The sequence below is a fragment of the Saccopteryx leptura genome, chromosome 6, assembly GCF_036850995.1.
Source record: "Saccopteryx leptura isolate mSacLep1 chromosome 6, mSacLep1_pri_phased_curated, whole genome shotgun sequence".
Lineage (NCBI taxonomy): Eukaryota > Metazoa > Chordata > Mammalia > Chiroptera > Emballonuridae > Saccopteryx > Saccopteryx leptura.
The window spans coordinates 135,998,557-136,021,561 of record NC_089508.1 but is presented as its reverse complement, the minus strand read 5'-3'; the positions used below and the strand labels follow the sequence as shown (position 1 = coordinate 136,021,561).

General features: G+C 34.6%; 1 protein-coding gene across 2 annotated transcripts in view; it reads left to right on the top strand.

Moving 5' to 3' along the window:
- The window catches only part of HECW1 (HECT, C2 and WW domain containing E3 ubiquitin protein ligase 1), a 512,769-nt gene that overhangs the window by 139,369 nt on the left and 350,395 nt on the right, over positions 1–23,005 (top strand). For both annotated transcript variants that reach the window (XM_066342679.1, XM_066342680.1), the window contains one exon: positions 489–596. In XM_066342679.1, coding sequence (XP_066198776.1) covers positions 489–596 — 108 coding nt within the window. The remainder of the gene's footprint in view (positions 1–488; positions 597–23,005) is intronic.

Below are 23,005 nucleotides of genomic sequence, written 5' to 3'. Positions count from 1 at the left end.
AATTCTTTCTTATAGAACTACTCTTTAGCTAATCTTCAGTTGGTAATCCAGGTTTATGTTTTATAATTTGTTTATAATTCCAGATTGGACCAGGGAGGAGGTGAGTATAAATTCCACCTATTTTGTGGTCATCTTTTTCCACTTAGGAGGAAGATTTTCCAACAAAGATTTCATACATGTAAGAGTTTTCATAAGTAAAATAAACTGCCATAAAAGCAACTGTAGCTCTGTTTTGGAGTTAAGAACCAGCTAGATGATCATTTTCTTAGTGTTGCTGAGTGGAAAGAGACTCCTGCATTAAACAAGGGTAAGTCCAGAGTGTACCGGTGGCTACTGATTCTCTGTGAGCCCTCTGATTCTGATTCCAGATGATTTTTCCTCCATTGATCTGGAGATGGTATTAATATTTTTTGCTCTCTTTTCTCCCTATATATGCTATTGGCTGATATGTTTCTCTGCTCTATTTTCTTTCTTTCTTGGGAATATAGATGAGGTCTTGTCAGAAAACTTTCTGGACTATAAGAATCGTGGAGTCAATGGTTCTCATCGAGGCCAGATCATCTGGAAGATTTATGCCAGTTCTTACTTTGTGGAACGTGAGTACTGTTCTCATTCCTGTTCTTTAAGATGAAGCAGAATTCAACTGCTTTATTCTTTGTGCTGTTGTATTGCCTCCACTTAGAAGGTCGCCACATAGAGGAGAGATATAGATTTGACAAGATACTGAAAAATAGTGAGTAGTGTATGACAGTTGTATAACAACCATCCAAAACAGTCTAGAGAGCCACTTCTTTAATTTCAAATAAATGTTTTGTTTATGTTCATTCATCAGCCTCTGGACTCAGAACATTATGGCTCACATCTCTTAATATTCACTCCATCTCTCCTCCAGGTGTTTGCCAACCCTGTGATAGTTGTTCCTTCTATATTTTCTCATCCAGTTTTGGCTTTGCTTGACCCAGCCCTTCAAGAATCTTCCTAATGGATCCAGCATGTTGGGAATATTTTAACCTATTCCTAAGGATTCAGATGATACATTATTATAGCCCACTTGTTTCTTTGAATCCTGATCTAGTGACATTTCTGAATGTATAAACATATCATCATGTATCTTCTTATTTTCTAAAGTTTTCTGCTATCATTGGAAACAAACCATTTTCACGTTTATGAAAGGATGTTTTTCATAGGTCTCCATACTGATACATTTCCCATTGCATGAGAGACTATATTTACTGGCCTTGTGTTTGCCAAATAAAGTAATGAGTTTTCTTTAGTCCACAACTCCTCTCACATTTGGGTAATGAGAATGCTAAATGAACAAAACCCTTCATTAATTATCTAGGTCATACCTGGTATTCATTCTCTATAATATTTCTGAAGGAAATAAAATAGTTTATCATTCCAACTTTGTAGTTCTCAGAAGAAATGATACATGGCCAGGAACTTAAAGTTTCTCGTTACCATTTGACTTATGGATAAAGAAAAACTACATCTTTTAGCATGCTTTGCTCCAATTTATATTCACTCTTATTTTCACTTGTGTACTCAACAAATATTTTGTATGACCTGTTATACTTCAAAGACCAGAAATTTGATGATGAAAGGTTTATTGTCTGCCCTATATAAGCTTATGGTGTCTCTATTCTTAAAAATGACACATTTCTCCTTCCTCCATTTTGCATTGACATATACAGAAAGGGGTAAATAGTCAAGAGATTTGATACTATTGGATGTAGAGAGAATATGATTTTATGGGATTTGGTTGCTGGCCCTTGGCTTTGAGTTAGGTATAATGAAATACCCAATAAGAAGTTTCCTTTTGTTAATACTTATATCCCTGACTAGCTTTTATTCTCCATAATTCATCCTGCACACTGCAACCCAAAAAAATTGCCTTAAACTAATTCTTCTACCACTTACCCAAATGTCTCATCACTCCACTTTTTTACTGCACCAGCTGATATCTGTCTAATAGCCAAAGTCCAAGAAAACACAACTTCATTTCCCAACTCTATATTTCTGTTCTCCCCAGCATGCCCTTTTGTTTGAATCATGCCAATATTTTCCCCCATGCCACAAATAGCATCATTGATCATAAAGAACATGGGTGGGCTTGATTTGTTGAAAAAACCTAATAAGATTTTTCAAATACCATTAAGAACAAAAAATGTAAAAACTTTATTAGCCATAAATGTTAAACATAATAGTTGACTGTATGCCCCACTCTACACTTGAAGTTTAGTGGGAAAGTCCTTTCTTACTACATACCTATATTTTTTGGGAGGGTAGGGTTAATGAGTTGAGAAATAGATAAAATTTAAGGTCAGAATATAGCATCAGTAAAAAATAGTGCATCATAAGTAAAAGTCTTAAGTTTTTATATTTTTAGAGTGAAGAAAATATGCATTAAGGATTATATTAAAGCTCATAACTGTTTCTTCATTCTGCATGTACTAATGTGTAAAAAGGAAATTTGTGTGTAAATTTATTTATCAATAGTGTCATTTCTTGCAAGGCTGTATTTCAAAATTTCTGTGACATAAAACATTTCCTGTATGTTCATTTCAAATAACAAATTATTTAATAATATTGTTTTACAAGCAGTATAAAAACACATCTTAAACATTAGAAAGAGTTAAAAAACCTGTATAAAATATAAAAAATATTGTCATAATTGAGTGAATGTATACAAATTTGATTAAGTAGCAATGTCTTGTAATAATTAAATGGCTTGAAAATTCATATTCAAAATAACTAAAACTTCAGCACATTAAGAAACTTTAAAAACAGAGGGAAGAACTCATTGCATGAATTGAAAACTAAAGTAGCAAGTTTAGCTAATAGAACAGATTGAGGAAAGAATTAGTGACATCAAAGACAAGAAACTGCAGATGCTACAGAGAGAAGAGGAGAAAGATTCATGAATTAAAAAAACAGAGCTCTATAAGAATTGTCTGACTCCATCAAAAAGAGCAATATAAAAATAATGGGTATACAGGAAGAAGAAGATAGAAGGGCATGAGAGTCTATTAAAACAAATAATAATAATTAATAATTAATAATAATTAATAAATAATAAGAAAAGCATTAGAGCCTCAAATCCGAGAAGCAAACAGAACGCCAAGTTACTGAAACCCAAACAGATGTACTAAAAGGCATATCATAATAAAATTGTCAAAAACAATGACAAAGAAAGAATCCTCAAGGCAGTTAGGAAAATAAAGAATGTAAATATAAAGGAAAGCTCATTAGGTTATCGTCAGTCTTCTCAGAAGAAACTCTACAAGCAGGAAGAAAGTGCATCCAAACATTCAAAAAAATGAAAAAGAGGAACAGCCAAGAATATATTATACACTCATCTCAGTTGTCTTTGAAATATGAAGGAGAAATAAAGACTTTTACAGTTATACAGAAACTGAGGGAATTTACCACAAGAAAACTCCTACTGCAAGAAATACTCAAGAGGGTTATTTGACCTGACACAAAGAACAAAACAAATAAAACCAAAAGTAAAAACTCCAACAAGGTCACAGTAAATACAAAGATTAAAATAAAAAAGATAATTTGTGATGACAATAACATAAAAGAGGAGAAAATAAAGATCTGCAAAAGCAAAGGGGGATGGAATATAGAACTCACAAGACAAAGGACACTTGTACACATGAAAAATGTTCTCTTAATAACCTAATGGTAAACACCAGGGGAAAAACAACTACCAAAATATATAGCTTAAAAAAGAAGAAACAAAGGAAAGAAGTATAAAATATTACCACACAAAAACAACTGACAGAAACTAAAAAGAAAAGAAGCAAACAAGACACAAAGCTACCAGGAAACAAAACATAAAATACCCACAGGAAATACTCAAGTGGCAATAATTTTTCTAAATCTAAAGGGACTGAACTCACCAATAAAGAGGCACAGAGTAACAGATTGGATGAAAAAGCAACACCCAACCATATGCTGCCTTCAAGAGACACATCTAAGCTGCAAGGACAAATGCAGATTCAAAGTGAAAGGTTGGAAAACAATTCTCCAAGTAAATAATGTCCAAAGAAAGGCAGGTATAACTATACTCAGACAATGTCAACTTGAAGAAAACAAAAGTCACCAGAGACAAAGATGGAAATATAGTAGTACCTTGCGATACAAACAGACCAACATATGATTTTTTTTTTTAAGATACAGGGTGCGACTCGGTCTGTATTTTTGTTCGAGATCCGAGCAAAATTCTGAGATATGAGTTGTGATTCGGGAAGCTGCTGCTAGTTGGTGTGTTGGTACACAAGTCTAGTATCAGCAGTTTGATATACAAGTTGACTGACTTACGAGCTTGGTTACAGAACAAATTAAATTCATATCTCAAGGTACCACTGTAATTGTAATGATAAAGGGGACATGTTATCAAAAGAAGAAACACTTCTAAATATGAATGCACTAAACCAGGGAACACCAAAATATATAAGATATCTACTAACTAATCTAAAAAAAAACAGACAAAAGCAATCATACTTGGAGTACTTAACACACCATTGACAGTTTAGATAGATCATTCAAACAGAAAAATCAATAAAAAAATATTGGCCTTAAACGACCCAATGGACCAAGTTGACATAATAGATATTTACAGGACATTTCATCTCAAAACATCAGATTATACATTCCTGTCCAGAGTGTATTGGACATTTTCAAGGATAGAGCAGATATTGGGCCAAAAAGCAAATATCAACAAATTCAGGAAGATTAAAATTATACCAAACATATTTTCTGATTATACGGTTTTGAAATTAGAATTCAACTGTAAAAATGAAGTAAGGAAACCGACAAATATATGGAAATTAAACAATATACTTCTAAAAAGTGACTGAGTCAAAGAAGAACCAAAAGCAGAGATCAAAAGATAAATATAGATAAATGAAAATGACAACATGACATATCAACATTTCTGGGATACAGGAAAAGCAGTAATAAGAGGAAGGTTTATATCATTACAAGTATATATCAAGAAACAAGGGATAGCCCAAATATACAACTTAATATCACTCCTTAAGAAACTAGAAAAGAAAGAACAAAGTCAACCCAAAGTCAGAAGAAGAAAGAAAATAGTACAAAAAAAAATTAGAGGAAAAAAAAATGAAATAGAGAACAAAAAAACCTATAGAAAAAATTAATATAACAAAGAGCTGATTCTTTGAAAAGATCAACAAAAATGACAAACCACTAGCTAGAGTTACTAAGGAAAAAAGAGAAAAGACTCATGAACAAAATTCAAAATGAAAGAGGAGAAATTACTGCAGACATCATAAACATTCAAAATATCATAGTAGAATATTATACAAGATTATATGCCACCAAATTTAAAAACCTAGAGTAAATGGATAAATATGTAGAACTGTACAATCTTCCTAGACTGAACTGCAAAGAAATGGAAAACCTGTATAGACTCATAAGCAGGAAGTAAATAGAAACAACTATCAAAAACCTCCCCAAAATAAAAGTCCAGGACCAGTGCCACACTACTGAAATCTACCAAATGTTCAAAAAAGATTTGGTACCTACCAGTATCTTTCTCAAAATCTTCAAAAAAAAAATAGAAGAAGAAGCAATCTTTTTGAACACATTTTATGAGGCCAGCATAACCCTCATACCAAAACCTGGAAAGGAGAACACAAAAAAGATAACTACAGACAAATATCTCTAATGAATGTAGACACAAAAATCCTAAACAAAATACTATCAAATTGAATACAACAGTATATTGCAAAAATAATACATCATGATCAAGTGGGATTCATTTCAGGAGCAAACAGATCATACAACACACATAAATCGATCAATATACTAAACCACATCAACAAAACAAAGAACAAAAATTATATGATTTAATCAATGGATGCAGAAAAGGCATTATATAAGATACCACACTTCTTAATTTTTAGAACACTCAATAAAATCAGAACATAAGGAAAGTACTTCAACATAATAAAGTCCATGTATGGTAAACCATTAGCTAATATCATACTACATGGTGAAAGAATGAAGGCTTTTCCTCTAACATCAGTAATGAGACAAGGCTGCCCACTCTCTTTGCACTTGTTCAACACATTTCTGAAAGTTTTATTCAGAGAAGTCAGGCAAGAGAAAGAAATAAAAGGTATAAATACTGGAAAAGATGAAGCAAAGGTATCACTTTTTGCAGATGACATGATTTTGTATATAGAAAGCCCTAAAGACTCCACTAATAAACAATCAGAAACAATAAACCAATATAGTAAACTCACAGGATACAAAATCAATATACAAAAGTTTATTGCTTTCTTATACGCCAACAATGAAACTTTAGAAAATGAACTTTAAAAAAAGACTATTTCTTTCATAATTGCAACAAAGAGAATAAAATACCTCAGTACAAACTTAACAAAGGATGTGAAGGACCTATACACTAAAAACTGAAAAACATTACTAAAATAAACTCTTTGATATATTAATTATTTTCTATGGCTTTTTGTTCTTTATTTCATTTTTTCTGCTCTGATTTTTACTACTTTCTATCTTCTGCTGACTTTGGGTTGTTTTTGTTCTTCTTTTTCTACTTTCTTAAGGTGTAATGTTAAATTGTATATTTGGGCCATGATACTGAAAGTAATATAAAAATTTAATGAAATCACCATCAAAACCCAAAGTCACTTTAAAAAAAAATAGAACAAAAAGATTTACCAGGTTAGTATAGAACCATAAAAATCACAAATAGTCAGAGCTATTCTGAGAAAAAAGAATGGAGCCAGAGATGTCACACTACATGACTTCAACATATACTGTATAACCATGATAATTAAAACAATATGATTTTGGCAGAAAAACAGACATACAACCAATGAAACAGAATCAAACATGCAGAAAGAAAACTACATATATACGGACAAATAATCTTTGACAAGGGAACCAGAAGTACACAAGAGAAAAGAAAGCCTCTTTAATGAATGTTTCTAGGGAAATTGGAAAACCCTCATGCAGAAGAATCAATCTTGACTACAGTTTTTACTCCTGCACAAAAATTAATTCAAAATGGATCAAAGACCTAAATATAAGATCTGAAACATGCCTGACCAGGTGGCTTGGATAGAGCATCGGACTGGGATGCCGAGGACCCAGGTTTGAGACCCTGAGGTCGTCAGCTTGAACACGGGTTCATCTGGTTTGAGCAAAAGCTCACCAGTTTGGACCCAAAGTCGCTGGCTCAAGCAAGGGGTTACTCAGTCTGCTGAAGGCCCATGGTCAAGGCACATATGAGAAAGCAATCAATGAACAACTAATGTGTTGCAATGCGCAACAAAAAACTAATGATTGATGCTTCTCATCTCTCTGTTCCTGTTTGTCTGTCCCTGTCTATCCCTCTCTCTGACTCTCTCTGTCTCTGTAAAAAAAAAAAAGATCTGAAACAATAAATTATTGATACATAGAAAAAAACATAGGTACTAAATTCATGGAACTTGGCCGTAGAGAATGATTTATGTATTTGACCCCAAAGGCAAAGGAAGTAAAGTAAAAAAAAGATGAATGGGATTATATCAAACTAAAAAGCTTATGCACAGCAAAATAAACCTGACAACAAAACAAATAGGTAGCCAAATAAGTGGGACATGATATTTTTAAGCAACAGCTTTGATAAGTGGTTAATATAAAAGATTTACATACAAAGAACTCACAAACATAAGCAACAAAGAATCAAAGAACCCATTAAAAAAAAAGAGAGGACCTGAATAGACAATTCTTCCAATAGGCCATACAAATGACCAACAGACATATGAAAATATGCTCACCTTCACTATCTATTCAAGAAATGCAAATCAATATTACAATGAGATACCACCTCAAACTTGTTACATTGGCTATTATCAACAAGACAGGTAATAAGTGTTGGAGGGGCTGTGGAGATAAGGGAACATTTGTTCACTGCTGGTAGGAATACGAGCTAGACAACCATTAAGGAAGAAAGTATGGTGATTCCTCAAAAAATTAAGAAAAGAATTGCCACATGACCCAGCAATTTCTCTATTGGGTATCTATTCAAGAAACTCAAAAACATTGGTATGTAAAGACACATGCACCTTTGTACATTGATTTTGTATCCTGTGACTTTACTGGTTTGGTTTATTGTTTGTAACAGTTTTTGGGTGGAGTCTTTGATGTTTTCTATATACAGGATCATGTCATTTGCAAAAAGTGATACCTTCTCCTTTTCCGATATGGATGCCTTTTATTTCTTTCTCTTGCCAAATACTTTGGCTAAAACTTTCAGTAATATGTTGAATAGGAGTGGAGCCTGACCAGTTGGTGGTGCAGTGGATAGAGTGTCAGCCTGGGACTTAGAAGACTCAGATTTGAAACCCCAAGTTTGCTCATTTGAGTGCTGGCTCATCCAGATTGAGTGTGGGCTGACCAGCTTGAGCTGGCTGGGGGTCACTGGCTCGAGTGTGGGATCATAGACATGACCCCATTATTGCTGGCTTGAGCCCAAAGTCACTTGGCTTAAATCCCAAGGTCTCTGGCTTGAGCAAGGGGTCACTCATTCTGTTGTAACCCCCCCTGCCCCCATTAAGGCACATATGAGAAAGCAATCAAGGACCAACTAAGGTGCGACAAGAAAGAATTGATGCTTCTCATCTCCTTTCTTGTCTGTCCCTGTATGTTCCTTTCTCTGTCTCTCTCTCTCTGTATTGTGAAAACAAAAAGAGAGAGTGGAGAGAGAGGTTGCCTAATCTTGTTTCTGATTTTAGAGGGAAAGCCTTAATTTTTCCACCATTTAGTATGATATTAGCTGATGTTTTGTCATATATGGCCTTTATTATTTTGAGGTACTTTTCTTCTTTTTTAATTTTATTGAGTCTTTTAAACATAAAGGGATGTTATATCTTATCGAGTGCCTTTTCTGCACTATCTATTAATAGGATCATATGATTTTTCTCTTTGTTCTGTCGATGTGGTATATTATGTTGATCAATTTTCTTACATTGAACTGTCGGGAGCCGATCCACTAGTGCTGGCTAACAAGGTCACAGCAGAAGAAGATCCACAACTGCTGGTTGACAAAGTCACAGCAGAAGAAGACCAATGGCTGCTGGTTAATAAAGTCACCGCAGTGAAGACTAACAGCTGCGGGTTGACAAAGTCACCGCAAAGGAAAGGCACAATGATACTTCCCCCTTTTGACCTTTTTGAATTAATCTGGCCTTATATCCCCCCTTTTCTGGGTGTGTGCTATCATTTATGGCACAGGGATAATAGTACCGTGCTTTCCCTGTAGATTCATAGTAATTTCTTTGGAAATGAGACAGAGGGTGTGAATTCCACAGAAAAGCCTGTAAGCCCCTTGAACTGGGCTCATAGACATAAGAGGCTGGCTATGATATCCCTCGTAAAGGGTTAAGTTTGTAGGAGAATTTCTTCTTATTAATCATGTTAGAAAGAATAGATTGTGACTTATGAATAGGTAGGAAACAGTAACTATACACAGAGCACATTTCAGCCTTCACTTAATTCATCACTTTTCCTCCCTAGCCTTCTCATGTGGTAGAGTAAAGAAACTTTCCATTCTTCTTGCATACCTGACCTGCAGGTGGTGGAACACTCTGAGAAAAGTAAAGTTAGAACTTAATTAGTGTATGAATATAGTAATAAATAAAATTTGACTAGACAATAGTATCCTAGGCAAGGTAGAGTTATTAATCAGTACTGACCTTTTGGAAGTTTGTATCAATATTGTTATTGCTGTTCAAGTTATTGTATAATTGTACTTTGAATGACTTACAGTTTATAGAAATGAATTAACTGTTACCTAGAAAATGTAACCATAGTGAAACAAAAACAATGATTAATCAATGTATTCTGAATACCATGTGATTGTAACTTAGTGTGTGTGCATAAAAGGAAAGCTAGACCAGCAATTGAGAGAGATGCCTGGCAGTAAATGCTAACTGGAGAATAAAGAGAAAGAAAAGAATTCGGCTCTCTCACTCGATTCGTGCCGACACCGTCTCTTCCTGTGGGACCCCTGGATCCTTTCCCCCAGGGCTGGACCCCGGCATTGAACCATCCTTGTGCTCCTGAAATGAATCCCACTTGATTGTGATGTATTACAATAATACCTCAATTTTTTATGACTTCGGTTATTGTCAGTTTTGGTTTTCGTCAATTTTTTTCACAAATAATTTGTCTCAGTTTTTGTTGGTTGCCTCAGATTTCGTCAGCGTGCCTGCGTGGCCTTGCTGCTAATTTTGCAAAAACAAAAGACAACCCATGCACTCTCGTGATCAGTGTGCCATTGTTTCTCATTGTGTGAGCATCACCCTATGTGTCCAGCCAAACAATTCCATTGCTTTCCAGTGTTTTTGTGCTTCTTTTATTGATTGCAAGACCTAATACTACAATTACATGTAGGTGATTACTGCGTTTACAGTATCTGGTGTGACGTGTTTTTTGGAATGTATTTTGGAGTGTCTAGAATGAGTTAATTGGATTTATATTGATTCAAATGAAAATAATTGCCTCAGTTTTTGTTTGATTGTTTTTGGATGGATTATGGATAAAAACCAAGATATCACTGTATTTTTTTTTAACATTTTGTTGTATTCAACTTGCTAGTACTTTGTTTAGGACTTTTGCATCTGTATTCATTAAAGATAATGGTCTGTAGTTTTCTTTTTTTGTGTTGTCCTTGCCAGGTTTTGGTATGAGGGTTATGTTGACTTAATAAAATGTGTTTTGACATATTGCTTCTTCTTTAATTTTTTTGGAAGACTTTGAGAAGGATAGGAATCAAATCTTCTTTGAATGTTTGGTAGAATTCACTAGTATAGCCATTTGGACCCAGAATTTTATTTTTGGGGTCGTTTCTGATAGTTGTTTTTATTTTATGGGTCTATTTAGACTTTCTATTTCTTTGTGATTCAGTCTAGGAAGATTGTATTGTTCTAGGAACTTATACACTTTTTCTAGATTGTTGAATTTGGTGGCATATAGTTTTTCATAATATTCTACAATTATCCTTTGTATATCTATGATATCTGTGGTAATTTCTCCTCTTTCTTTTTGGATTTTGTTTATATGAATATTTTCTCTATTTTCCTTAGTGAGTTTTGCCAGGGGTTTGTCATTTTTTTGTTTTTGTCAAAGAACCGGCTCTTTATTGTATTACTTTTTTTTTATAGTTTTTCTGTTCTATATTTAATTTATTTCTGCTCTAATTTTTATTATTTCCTTTCTTCTGCTGGTTCTGTGTTGCATTTGTTTTTCTTTTTCAGTTTCTTAAGTGTGATGTTAGATTGTTTACTTGGGCTCTCTCTTGTTTTTTTTATATAAGCCTGTAATGATATGAACTTCCCTCTTATGACTGCTCTCACTGCATCCCAGAGATTCTGCTATGTTGTGTTGTCATTTTTGTTTGTATATATTTTTTATCTCTGCCCTTAATTTTTTCATGCAGCCATTTTTTTAGAAGTATTTTGTTTAATTTCCACATTTTTGTGGGTTTGTTTACTTTTTTTTGCAGTTAAATTCTAGTTTCAAAGCCTTATGGTCAGAGAATAGGCTTGGTATAATTTTAATCTTTCTGAATTTGTTGATGTTAGTTTTGTGGCCCAACATATAGTCTATCTTTGAGAATATTCTATGCAAACTGGAGAAGAATGTATAATCTGATACTTTGGGATGAAATGTCCTATAAATGTCTATTATGTCCATTTAGTCCAGAATGTCATTTAGGGCCAATATTTCTTTATTGATTCTCTGTTTGAATGAATGATCTAAAGCCATCAATGGTGTACTGAGTTCTCCAAGTGTGATTGTATTTTTGTCTGTTTGTATTTTTAGATCAGTTAGTAGATGTCTTATTTATTTTTGTGCTTACTTATTTTGTGCATATATATTAAGAAGTGATATGTCTTCTTGATACAATGTCCCCTTTATCATTATGAAATGATAAATTGTCTGTGGTTACCTTTGTTGTCTTGTAGTCAGAATTGTCAGATATGAGTATGGCTACACCTCCTTTTCTTTGGATATTATTTGTTTGTAATATTGTTTTCTAACCTTTCACTTAGAATCTGCTGTTGTCCTTGTTACTTAGATGTGTTTCTTGAAAGCAGCATATGGTTGGATTTTGCTTCTTGATCCATACTGCTACTCTGTGCCTGTTTATTGGTGAGTTTAATCCATTTACATTTAGTATAATTATTGATATTTGAGCAATTTCTAATGCCATTTTATATACTGCTTTTGGATAGCTCTCTGTCTTGTTTGGTTGTTCTCTTTATTGTTTCTGTCAGTTGTTTTTGTTTGGTAATATTCCATAAATCTTTCCCTTGTTTTTTTTTTTTAAGCTGTGCATTTCAGTAGTGGCTTTTTATGTGCAGTTATTTTTAGGTTTATGAAAGAAATGTTTATATGGACAAGAGTTCTTTGTCTTATGAGTGCTTATGCACTTCATCCTTTTTTGCTGTTGCATACATTTATCTTCTCTCCTTTTATGTTATTTTTGTCAGAGATTATCTTTGTTTTTATTATTACCTTGTTGAAGTTTTTACTTGTAGTTTTAATTTGTTTTGCTCTTTTTGTGTAGTCTAATAACCCCCTTGAGTGGGTGTTTTCAGGTGATAAATTTTCTCAACTCTTCTATGTTTGTATAAGTTTTTATTTCTCCTTCATTATTAAGGAATAACTTTGATGAATATAGTGTTCTTGTATGGTAATTCCACTTTTTCAGTACTTTAAATGTTTGAGTCCACTGTCTTCTAGCTTCTAGAATTTCTGCTGAAAAGTCTGGCAATAACTGAATGTACTTTTCTTTATATGTTATTATTTTCTTTTTCCTAGCTGTCTTGAGGATTTTTCTGTGTCATTGATTTTTGACAATTTTCTTACAGTGTGCTTTAGAGTTGGTCTGTTTGAGTTGCAGTAACTCAGCATTCTATTTGTTTCTTGGATTTGATGCTCTAAATCTTTCCATAGGCTTGGGAAATTCTTATAAATTATTTATTTAAATAGGCTCTCCATTCCCTCTTCCATGTCTTCTTCTTCTGATACACACATTATTCATAATTTTCTCTTTCTGATAAAGTAAAACAATTCTTTTTGAGTTCTCTCAATTTTCTTAATTTGTGAGTCTCCTCCTCTCTTTTTAAAATCTCTAGTTGACTGTCTCAATGTCACTGATTCTTTTCTCTTTCTGGCTTGCTTTATTAGCCAAACTTGCTATCTCAGTCTTCAATTCATTTATTTGTTCTTCATCTCTGTTTTTAAAGTTTTAATCTACTTGGTGAGGTATTCATTTTGTTCATTAATTTGTTTTTTTAGCTTATTAAGGTTCTTATTGATGTCTTCTTGCATCTCATTGAGTATTTTCGGGACTTCAATTTTGAATTCTCTATTATTTAACTCCAAGTCTTCCATGTGATTGAGATTTTATTTCTGGAGATTTTTCTTCTGGAGATTTTTTATTTATTTTCTGAACTATGTCTCTGTCTTGTGTAGCCATGATATTTGATTTTTTCTTCCTTGATAACATTTGAGAGTGGTATTTTTAAGAACTCTAACAAATAAACTACTAAAAAGTAAAATACTAAAGTTTTTTAAATGCTATAAAAATTAAAAGAAATTATAACAAGAAGAAAAACCACAGGAGTAAAGATTCAAAACAAAGAAACAAAAACATCAATAACAAAATATCATGGAAAATAAGAATAAAAATATAAAATTTTAAAAAGATAAAATTCAAAAGAAAAAAAGAACAAGAAAAGAAGGGATAAAGGGAAAAAAGAAAAATAAATTTCAATTTTGAAAGGTTTCTTCCAGTAGGTGTTGCTATCATACAACTTTTAACTCTGTGAAGTTCCTGGGTTGTACACTGCTGAGATTTTGCTGTCTCAATGTTGTAGACAGGGCCACAGTCACGTTGGTCAGTGGGGTGTGTTGTGAGGGCTTTACTTTACAGCTTCAGCTTTCCAGATTTAAGGCTGTAGCAATGGCAATCTCAGGCCTCCTGATACTCATTTTCACATCTCAACAGACCTGGGGACCAGACTTGGAGCACCTCTTTCCTACAGGGGAGAGAGTAGCTCTGGTGTTTATCTCTTCCACTTTTTGTACCGGAGGTGAGGGAGGCAGAATCTTTGAGGCTGGGGATAATATTTTAGTTTTCTCTGTTTCTGCTGAGTGCAGGCTGCAGACAGATAGTAAGAACAATGGTCCTGACCTCGAGCTCTGGGCCCTTTGGTTTATCTACCACTCTGCCCCTCTATCTCACTGCTCCTTTTGGCAGGAGACCCAATCAATTTGAGTTTTCCTCTCCAAACCCCTCAGACAAAATTTAAACAGCCTGAACTTCCCTCCTCACCATAGAGAAACAAACAACAACCCTGTCACAGTGGGTCTGACTCCTCAGAGCTGACCATAAGTGCATTTTAATTTCTACCTCTCCTTTTGAACCTGTCCTGCCTTTGGTCCATTTGGTGTGTGTGAATCTTTCATGTGCATCTGTGAGCCCAGCTGGGTTTCCTTCACTGTGCTTAGTTGTTCGATTTGTTGAAATTTCAAGGAAAAAGTATCCTTGAAATGTAATGGTGGTGTGGAGTATCTTCCACACCACCATTACTCTGATGTCATCTGACAATGACTATTGTTTAACATGTGCATTCAGGCTTAGCTGGTGAATCTTAAGTCTTTAGAAAGAGAGAAAGAGTTATTATAGTTCTTGTATATTGTTTGCTTCTATCATAAATCCTCCAAAATTGAGGTTTGAAACCTCAATTGCCCAGAATCAAGGGCAAGAAGTAGTAATTCTGCAGGAAAGACATTTTTGTCTTGATCTCTGGCACAATTCTGCTATGAAGCTCCTAGTTTATTTAAGCTCCCCATTGGAAGAAAAATAGAGTAGTGTGCCTGGAACAACCACTCACTGTAGCCAAAATAGTTTCTACTAATGCGGCCTTCTTCTCCATCTTCTCTGTGTCATGGTATGTTGTTTGTATGGTTATGATTGCTGCTTTTGCTCAGTTGTCCCGGCATATACTAGAAATATAGTTTTTTTTAAATTTTTCTGCCTTGCCTTTTTTCCTGCTCCCTGCTCTGTACCACCCGTCACCAGGTCCTGACTGATTTTTAGATCAGTTCCTCACATTCAGCCACTTCTGCATCTCTGCCCTCGCTTTCAGAGTCAGAGTCTGACTACTGCCTGTTCTGAATTTATAACTCCTTCCATTTATCAGGAAGACCTCTCTCAAGCATCATTTTAACACATCATTTCCAAATTCTTCCCATTATTGCATCTAAAACAAAAAGTGACCCTGAGTACACATAACAGAGAATCTAAGCACTTAGTCCTGTTGTAAGTTTTTAAGAACCCACTTTGAGCTTGGTGAGGTGACTTTACATGAGCAGGGTGTGTCAGGATTTACTTCCCTATTACACACTTTGGCAGATGATTTCCAAATAAAAAAACGTGTAGGTTTGCAGTCTTCTGCCATGTAACTCTTTAGACTCTTGAGACTCTTTATCTATAAAATGATGTTTACATGTGCTCCCCAAAAGATGGCCCTTCAGAAAAACTGATGAAGTGCCAGCCATGTATCTGGTACTGACAGGTCTGTAGTATAAGTAGAAGGCTTTGAATAAGGGGTTGAGGCACTACTCCAAAAGAGTAACAGTGTGAATGGACATTCTGCTTTGCAATTCTACTCTGGGAATGGACACAAATGTGAACTGAATGGCTTTTTTTAATCTTGAGAGTTTTTTGTGGAAAATACTTTGCAGCCAAAATTGAAGACAGAGAGACACAGAAGAGAAAGCTGGGTTCTTAGCAAACTATTTGACTTCCATCATTAGCATTCTGACACATGCTTTTTCTTCTCTCTAGTAATGCAGTAGGAGTGAGGGAAAGCTTTAGGAGCTAGAAGGCTATTCAAAGCTCTGGTTAGTTGAAAAGATCTAGTCAGGTCAATGATCCATATGGTTTAGATCAGCGGTCCCCAACCCCTGGGCCATGGACCAATACCTGGGCCATTTGATACTGGTCCGCAGAGAAAGAATAAATAACTTACATTATTTCTGTTTTATTTATATTTAAGTCTGAACAATGTTTTATTTTTAAAAAATGACCAGATTTCCTGTTGCATTCGTCTAAGACTCACTCTTGATGCTTGTCTCAGTCACGTGATACAATTATCCGTCCCACCCTAAAGGCCGGTCCGTGAAAATATTTTCTGACATTAAACTGGTCCATGGCCCTAAAAAGGTTGGGGACCACTGGTTTATATGACACCATGTTATAGCCATTTATATCAATGTGGGCATGTTTTCACCAGGACTGTTATGTTTTTGTAAGCAGTATGGCTAACAACTTCACTGTCAGTTGCCATTTTTGATCACTATTTTGTTATATGCAAGGAAGTTTTTCTATTTGTACAGTTAACATTGAGTCACAGACTCTAGACCTCAAGAAGTCTAAACTCTACTTGGGGTGATTAAAAATAAACATGTGACACAAACCTACAGCAATCATACTGATTTATAAATTTTACATTAGAAACAATTTCTAATATAACAATTTTACATTAGAACAAATGTTATATAAATATTTGCTAAAACAAATGACATTTATATTACTAGGTTATCTTATTTTTATTATATAATCCCATGGAATGATGACTACCATCATTGCTCATACAGTTTAATACTATCCTAATGGGAAATTATGGTAAAAACTGCATTTTACAACAATCACAAAATAATATCAATAATGTAGTAACAAAGAAGGATGAGGTGCAGAAGCACTCAGAAGACAAAAACTTTTGTATATATAAATTTTTTTCCTTAATAATGTAATGGCAATAACCCATGGAAAAAATATTGAAACACTAGCTTAATAAAATAGAAAATAGGGGAAAGAAGTATGAAATACAAGCAAACAAAAGCAACTGACAGAAACACAAAAGATAAAAACCAAAGGAGACACTGACTTCACAGAAAACAAAACATAAAATAGCTAGAGGGAATTTTCAAGTGTCAATAATCACCATAAAGGTAAATGGACTGAATTCACTTATAGAGGTAAATAGTAACAGATTGTATCAAAATGCAAAACCTAACCATGTGCTGCCTTCAAGAGACACATCTAAGCTGCAAAGACAAAAGTAGACTCAAAGTGTAAAGGTTGGAAAATGATTCTCCAAGCAAATAATATCCAAAGAAAACTAGATATAGCCATACTCATATATGACAATGCTGACTTCAAGACAACAAACGTAACAAGAGACAAAGATGGATATTTTATAATGTAAATGGGATACTATATTAAGAAGAAATCACAATTCTTAATATAAATGTACTGAATGAGGGAGAACCAAAATATATAAGACATCTACTAACCGATCTAAAGATAGAAACATAATTATATTGGAGATCTCAGCTCACCATTTACAGCTTTAGAAAGATCATCCAATCAAAAAATCAATAAGAAAATATTGGCCTTAAATGACATACTAGTCCAAAGAGACATAATGAATATTTACAGAACATTTCATTCCAGAGCATCAGATTATACATTTTTTCCCAATGTGCATGAAAAATTTTCAACTATAAATTATATGTTTGGCCACAAAACTAACCTCAACAAATTCAAAATGATTGAAATTATACCAAGCATATTCTCTGATCATGAGGCTTTCAAATTCAAATTCAATACAAAAAGGAAATAAACTGACAAAATGTGGAAATTAAACAATATACTTCTAAGAAATGACTGGATCAAAGAAGAAATAAAAGCAGAGATCAAAAAATATATAGAGACAAATAAAAATGACATGACATCAAAATTTCTGGGAAGCAGCAAAAGCAGTAGTAAGAGGGAAGTTTATATCATTGTTCTTTTTCCAATTCTTTAAGATGTGATGTTATGTTATTGATCTCTCTTGTTCCTTGATATAAACCTTTAATGATATAAAATTTCCTCTTATTTCTGCTTTCACTGCATCCCAGAATTATTGATATATCTTATTGTCATCCTCATTTGTATATAATGTTTCATCTCTGCTTTTATTTCTTTTTTGACCCAGTCATTTTTTAGAAGTATGTTGCTTAATTTTCACATTTTTGTGGGTTTCATTACTTTTTTTCTGCAGTTGAATTTTAATTTCAAATCCATATTGTCAGAGAATATGCTTGGTATAATTTTAATATTTCTGAATTTGTTTATGTTAGTTTTGTGGCCTAACATATGGTCTATCCTTGAGACTATTCCATGCCCTCTGAGAAAGAATGTATAATCTGATGTTATGGGAAGGAATGTCCTGTAAATGTCTATTATGTCCTTTTGTTAAAGCCAATATTTCTTTATTGATTTTGTTTAAATGATTGATCTAAAGCCATTAATGGTGTGTTGATATCTCTAAGTATGATTATGTTTTTGTCTGTTTCTATTTTTAGGTCATTTAGTAGATGTCTTATATATTTTGATGCTCTCTGATTCTGTGCATATATATTAAGAAGTGTTATGTCTTCTTGATACAATGCCCCTTCACCATTATGAAGTGTCCATCTTTGTCTCTTGTTACCTTTGTTGTCTTGAAGTCAGGATTTTCAGATATTAGTATGGTTACAATTGCTTTTCTTTGGGTATCACTTTGGCTCTACTTTGTCCTTATAGTTTAGGTATGTCTCTTTGAGGCAGCATATGGTTGGGTTTTGCTCTTAGATCTAGTCTTCTATTCTGTGCCTCTTCATTGGTGAGTTAAGTCCATTTACATAATAGGGTAATTGTTGATGCTTTGGAATTCCTATAGTCATTTTATGTTTTGTGTTCTGGTAGCTCTGTGTGTTGTTTGGTTCTTCTCTTGTGTTTCTGTCAGTTGTTTTTGTTTATTGATATTTCATACTTCTTTCCCCTGTTTCTTATTTGTTTAAGATGTGTTTCAATATTTGTTTCTTTGTGGATTGTTACCATTAGGTTATGAAGTAAAAATTTTCATATGTATAAGAATCCTTTGTCTTATGAATGCTTTTGCCCTCTATCCTCCTTTGTTACTGCAGTTCTTTTTCCTCTCCCCTTTTATGTTATTGGCACAGATTATCCATGTTTTTATTGTAACCTTGCTGGAACTTTCACTGATAGTTTTGATTTGTTTTTTTTTCCTTGTATCTCATAAAATAACCCCCTTGAGTATTTCCTGCAATAGGGATTTTCTGGCGATAAATTCCCTTAGCTCTGTATGTCTGTAAAAGTTTTTTATTTCTCCTTCATATTTGAAAGATAATTTTGATAAATATAGTGTTCTTGGCTGGTAATTCTTCTCCTTCAGTATTTTGAATGTTTGGTTCCACTCTCTTCTGGCTTACAGAATTTCTGCTGAGAAGTCAGATGATAACCTATGAGGCTTCCTTTATGTGTTCTGTTTTTTCCCCTAGCTGCTTTGAGGGTTCTTTCTTTGTCATTAATTTTAGGCAATTTTATTACAATGTGCCTTGGAGAAGGTCTCTTTGGTTTGAGGTAACTTGGTATTCTGTTTGCTTCTTGGATTAGAGGATATAACTCTTTTCATATGCTTGAGAAGTTCTCATCAATTATTTGTTTGAATAGACTCTCCATTTTCTTCTCCCTCTTTTCTTCTTCTGATATATCTATTATTTTTTTATTAATTTTAATTTATTGTGTTCACACAGATTCAAGTGTCCCAGTCAATATAACACCCTCAACCCCCAACAACATGCCCCACATTACACTCCTCCCCCTAACTCCCTACTATCTTTTCTTCTGTAATTTGTTGCCCTGTTATCTATATCTATGTATTATGTATTTATAATTTCACTAATCCCTTCACCTTCTCTGATCCCATTCCCTCATCTCCCTTCTCTCTGACAGCTGTCACTGCTCCCTGTGACCCTGCCTCTGCCTCTATTTTGTTCCTCAATCACTTTATTAATTAGATTACACATATAAGTTAGATCATATGATATTTTTCTTTCTCTACCTTGATTATTTCACTTGGCATAATAATCTCCAAATCCATTTATGCCAAAGGGAAAGGTAAGATTTTCTTCTTTTTCATGGCTGATGGCTGCATAGCATTTCATTTTATATATGTACCAGAGCTTTTTAATCCACTCATCCACTGATGGACACTTGGGCTGTTTCCAGATCTTGGCTATTGTAAACAATGTTTCAATAAACATGGGGGTACATATCATCTTTTGAATCAGTGATTTAATATTCTTAGGATATATTTCTAAAAGTGAGATAGCTGGTGATACACCCATTATTCTTATATTGCTCTTTCTGATTGAGTCAAACAAGTCTTGTAGAGCCCTATAATTTTTTTAAATTTGTGAGCCTCTCTTTCTCTCTGTAGCATCTCTAGTTGCATGTACTTGATGTCATTTATTCTCTCTTTTATCTGGCCTGTTCTATTAGATAAACTTACTTTCTCATTTTAATTCATGAATTGAGTTTTTTATTTCTGTGTTTCAAAGTTCCAATCTCTTTGGTGATGTACTCATTTTGTTCATTAATTTGTTTTTTGAACTCATTAAATTGCCTATCAGTGTTTTCTCACATCTCAATAGGTATTTTCAGAACTTCAATTTTGAATTTTCCATTGTTTAACTCCTAGTTCTCCATATGATTGAGATTGCTTCTGGAGATTTTTCATTTTCTTTTTGAACCATGTTTCTTTCTTGTGTAGCATGGTATTTGTTTTAATCTGCCTTGTTGGCATTTGAGAGTGGTATTGCTAAGAACTCTAACAAAAAACACCTAACAAAAATGAAAAATAAAAATGGAAAAGTAAAATGAAAGATATAAATTTTTTAAATAAAAAGAAGTTAAAAAAACCCCTACAGATAATAAAGAGCAAAAAGAAAAAAAAAAACAGCCACAAAAAATAAGAATTAAAATTATAAAAATTAAAATGAAATTTAGACCCTGGCTGGTTGGCTCAGTGGTAAAGCATCAACCTGGTATGTGAAAGTTCTGGGTTTGATTCCTGGCCAGGACACACAAGAGAAGCACCCATCTGCTTCTCCACCCTTCCCCCTCTCCTTTTTCTCGATTTCTCTCTTCCCCTTCTGCAGCCAAGGCTCCATTGGAGCACAGCTGGCCCAGGCACTGAGGATGGCTCCATGGCCTCCACCTCAGTTGCTAGAATGGTTCCAGTTGCAGTGGAGCAATGCCCCAGATTGGTAGAGCATCATCCCCTAGTGGGTTTTCCAGGTAGATCCTGGTTGGGTACATGCAGGAGTCTGTCTCTCTGCCTCTCTCCTTCTCACTTCTGAAAAATACAGAAAATAAAATAAAATAAAATAAAATTCAAAAGAATAATACAAAGGATTTCAGTTTCAAGAGTTTTTTTGGTGTTCTTCCAGTAAGTGGCACTGAATTTCAAGTTTTAACTCTGAAGTTCTTGAGTTGATCTTTGCTGGGATATTGCTGTTGTAATGATGTAGGTGGTGCTGCAGTTGAGATGGTGGGTTGGGTGTGTTTTGAGGGCTTTAAGGCTTTAGTAATGGCCATCCCAGGCTCCTGGACATTCCTCTCAACATCTTAACAGACAAAGGGACCATAAACAGAGCATCTCTGTTTTTAAGGGGAGATGGTGGTTCTGGAGAGTTAGCTATGGGGTTTGTTTCTGCCTCTTTCTGTATCCCGTGAGGTGAGGGAGGCTGGTTCTGGGAGGCTGAGGGGCCACATTTGTCTCTGTGCTGAGTGTGAGCTGTGGGCAACTGTGGGAACACTGGCTATGATCCCTAATTCTGCTGCTGGTTTGAGTTATCCCCTCAATCTCACTTCTCCTCCAGGTAGAAAGAAACCCAGTCATTCCAGTCTTCTCCCCTCTTTGTAGCCCCAGCTGACAAAAACCCAGACAGTCTTGTTTTGGTCTTCCCTCTGCTCTGGAGCCCCATCATATGAAAACCCAGATAGTCTGGACTTGTCTCCTCTCTGTAACCTACCACAAGTATATCTTCTCTTCCACCACCCCCACAACTCCTTCCACCTTTAGTCATTTAGTGTGCAGATCTTTCAGGCCAGCCTTGAGCCTAGCTGGAGTGGCTTTTCTGCATTATAGCTATTCAATTTGTTGAAATTTCATGGGGAGATTTCATGGAGAGTGGTCAGGTGTATCTCTTGCTGCCATTAGTCTGATGTCATCCTGAGAGTTTATTATTGATGTGTACAAGCATATAGAAAATATGCCTCCCATCTATGTTTTTATATAACTTCTTAATGTCTTACCCAAATTACCAAGTTTTCAATCACTATGAATTATGTAACAGGAAATTATGTAAGAAATAAATTGGTAGTAGGCACAAACTACCTAAAAATTTTAAAACTAAGGGCTTAAAATAATAACCTCTTGGAATAACCTATAATACAGGAGTCTAAATAGTAGATTTAACTTGGGTAAAAGATGCTAAGGTGAAAACAACTTTTATGACACATTTTTATAAAGAAGTCAGTCCTGTCCATTAAGCCACCCATTGACAATTATTGTCAGCTGGGACCTGCCTGGCTTATTGGAGAGTCAACCAAAGTCATTGGCATAAATTCAAAACCAACCTCAATCCCCACTATGAGATGCAGTGAAAAAGGAAACTTTATTCAATGCAACAGCTAAATTGTGTCACAGCATAGCTGTGTAACAGCTCAATTGTGATACAGCTCAGCTGTGAATACAACATGGCTGTGGAACAGCTTGATTGTGATATACAGCATGGCTGTGGAAACAGCACTGCTGTTAGGAGGCCCTGAGTGAATGATCCCTGGAGCCAGGCGCCTATCCAGCAGGCTAAGCTCTGCTCTGCCCTATGCTGATTCAGTCTGCTCTGCTTTCTACCAGTCTGCTTTGTCCTGCACTGGTCTGCTCCATTCTGCTCCAGCAAGATATCTTTGGTGTTTTAGCTCCAGCCAGGCAAACTCTGTCTTCAGTCTTCAATGAAAAGGGAAAGTACACTTTCGAAGTAAGAG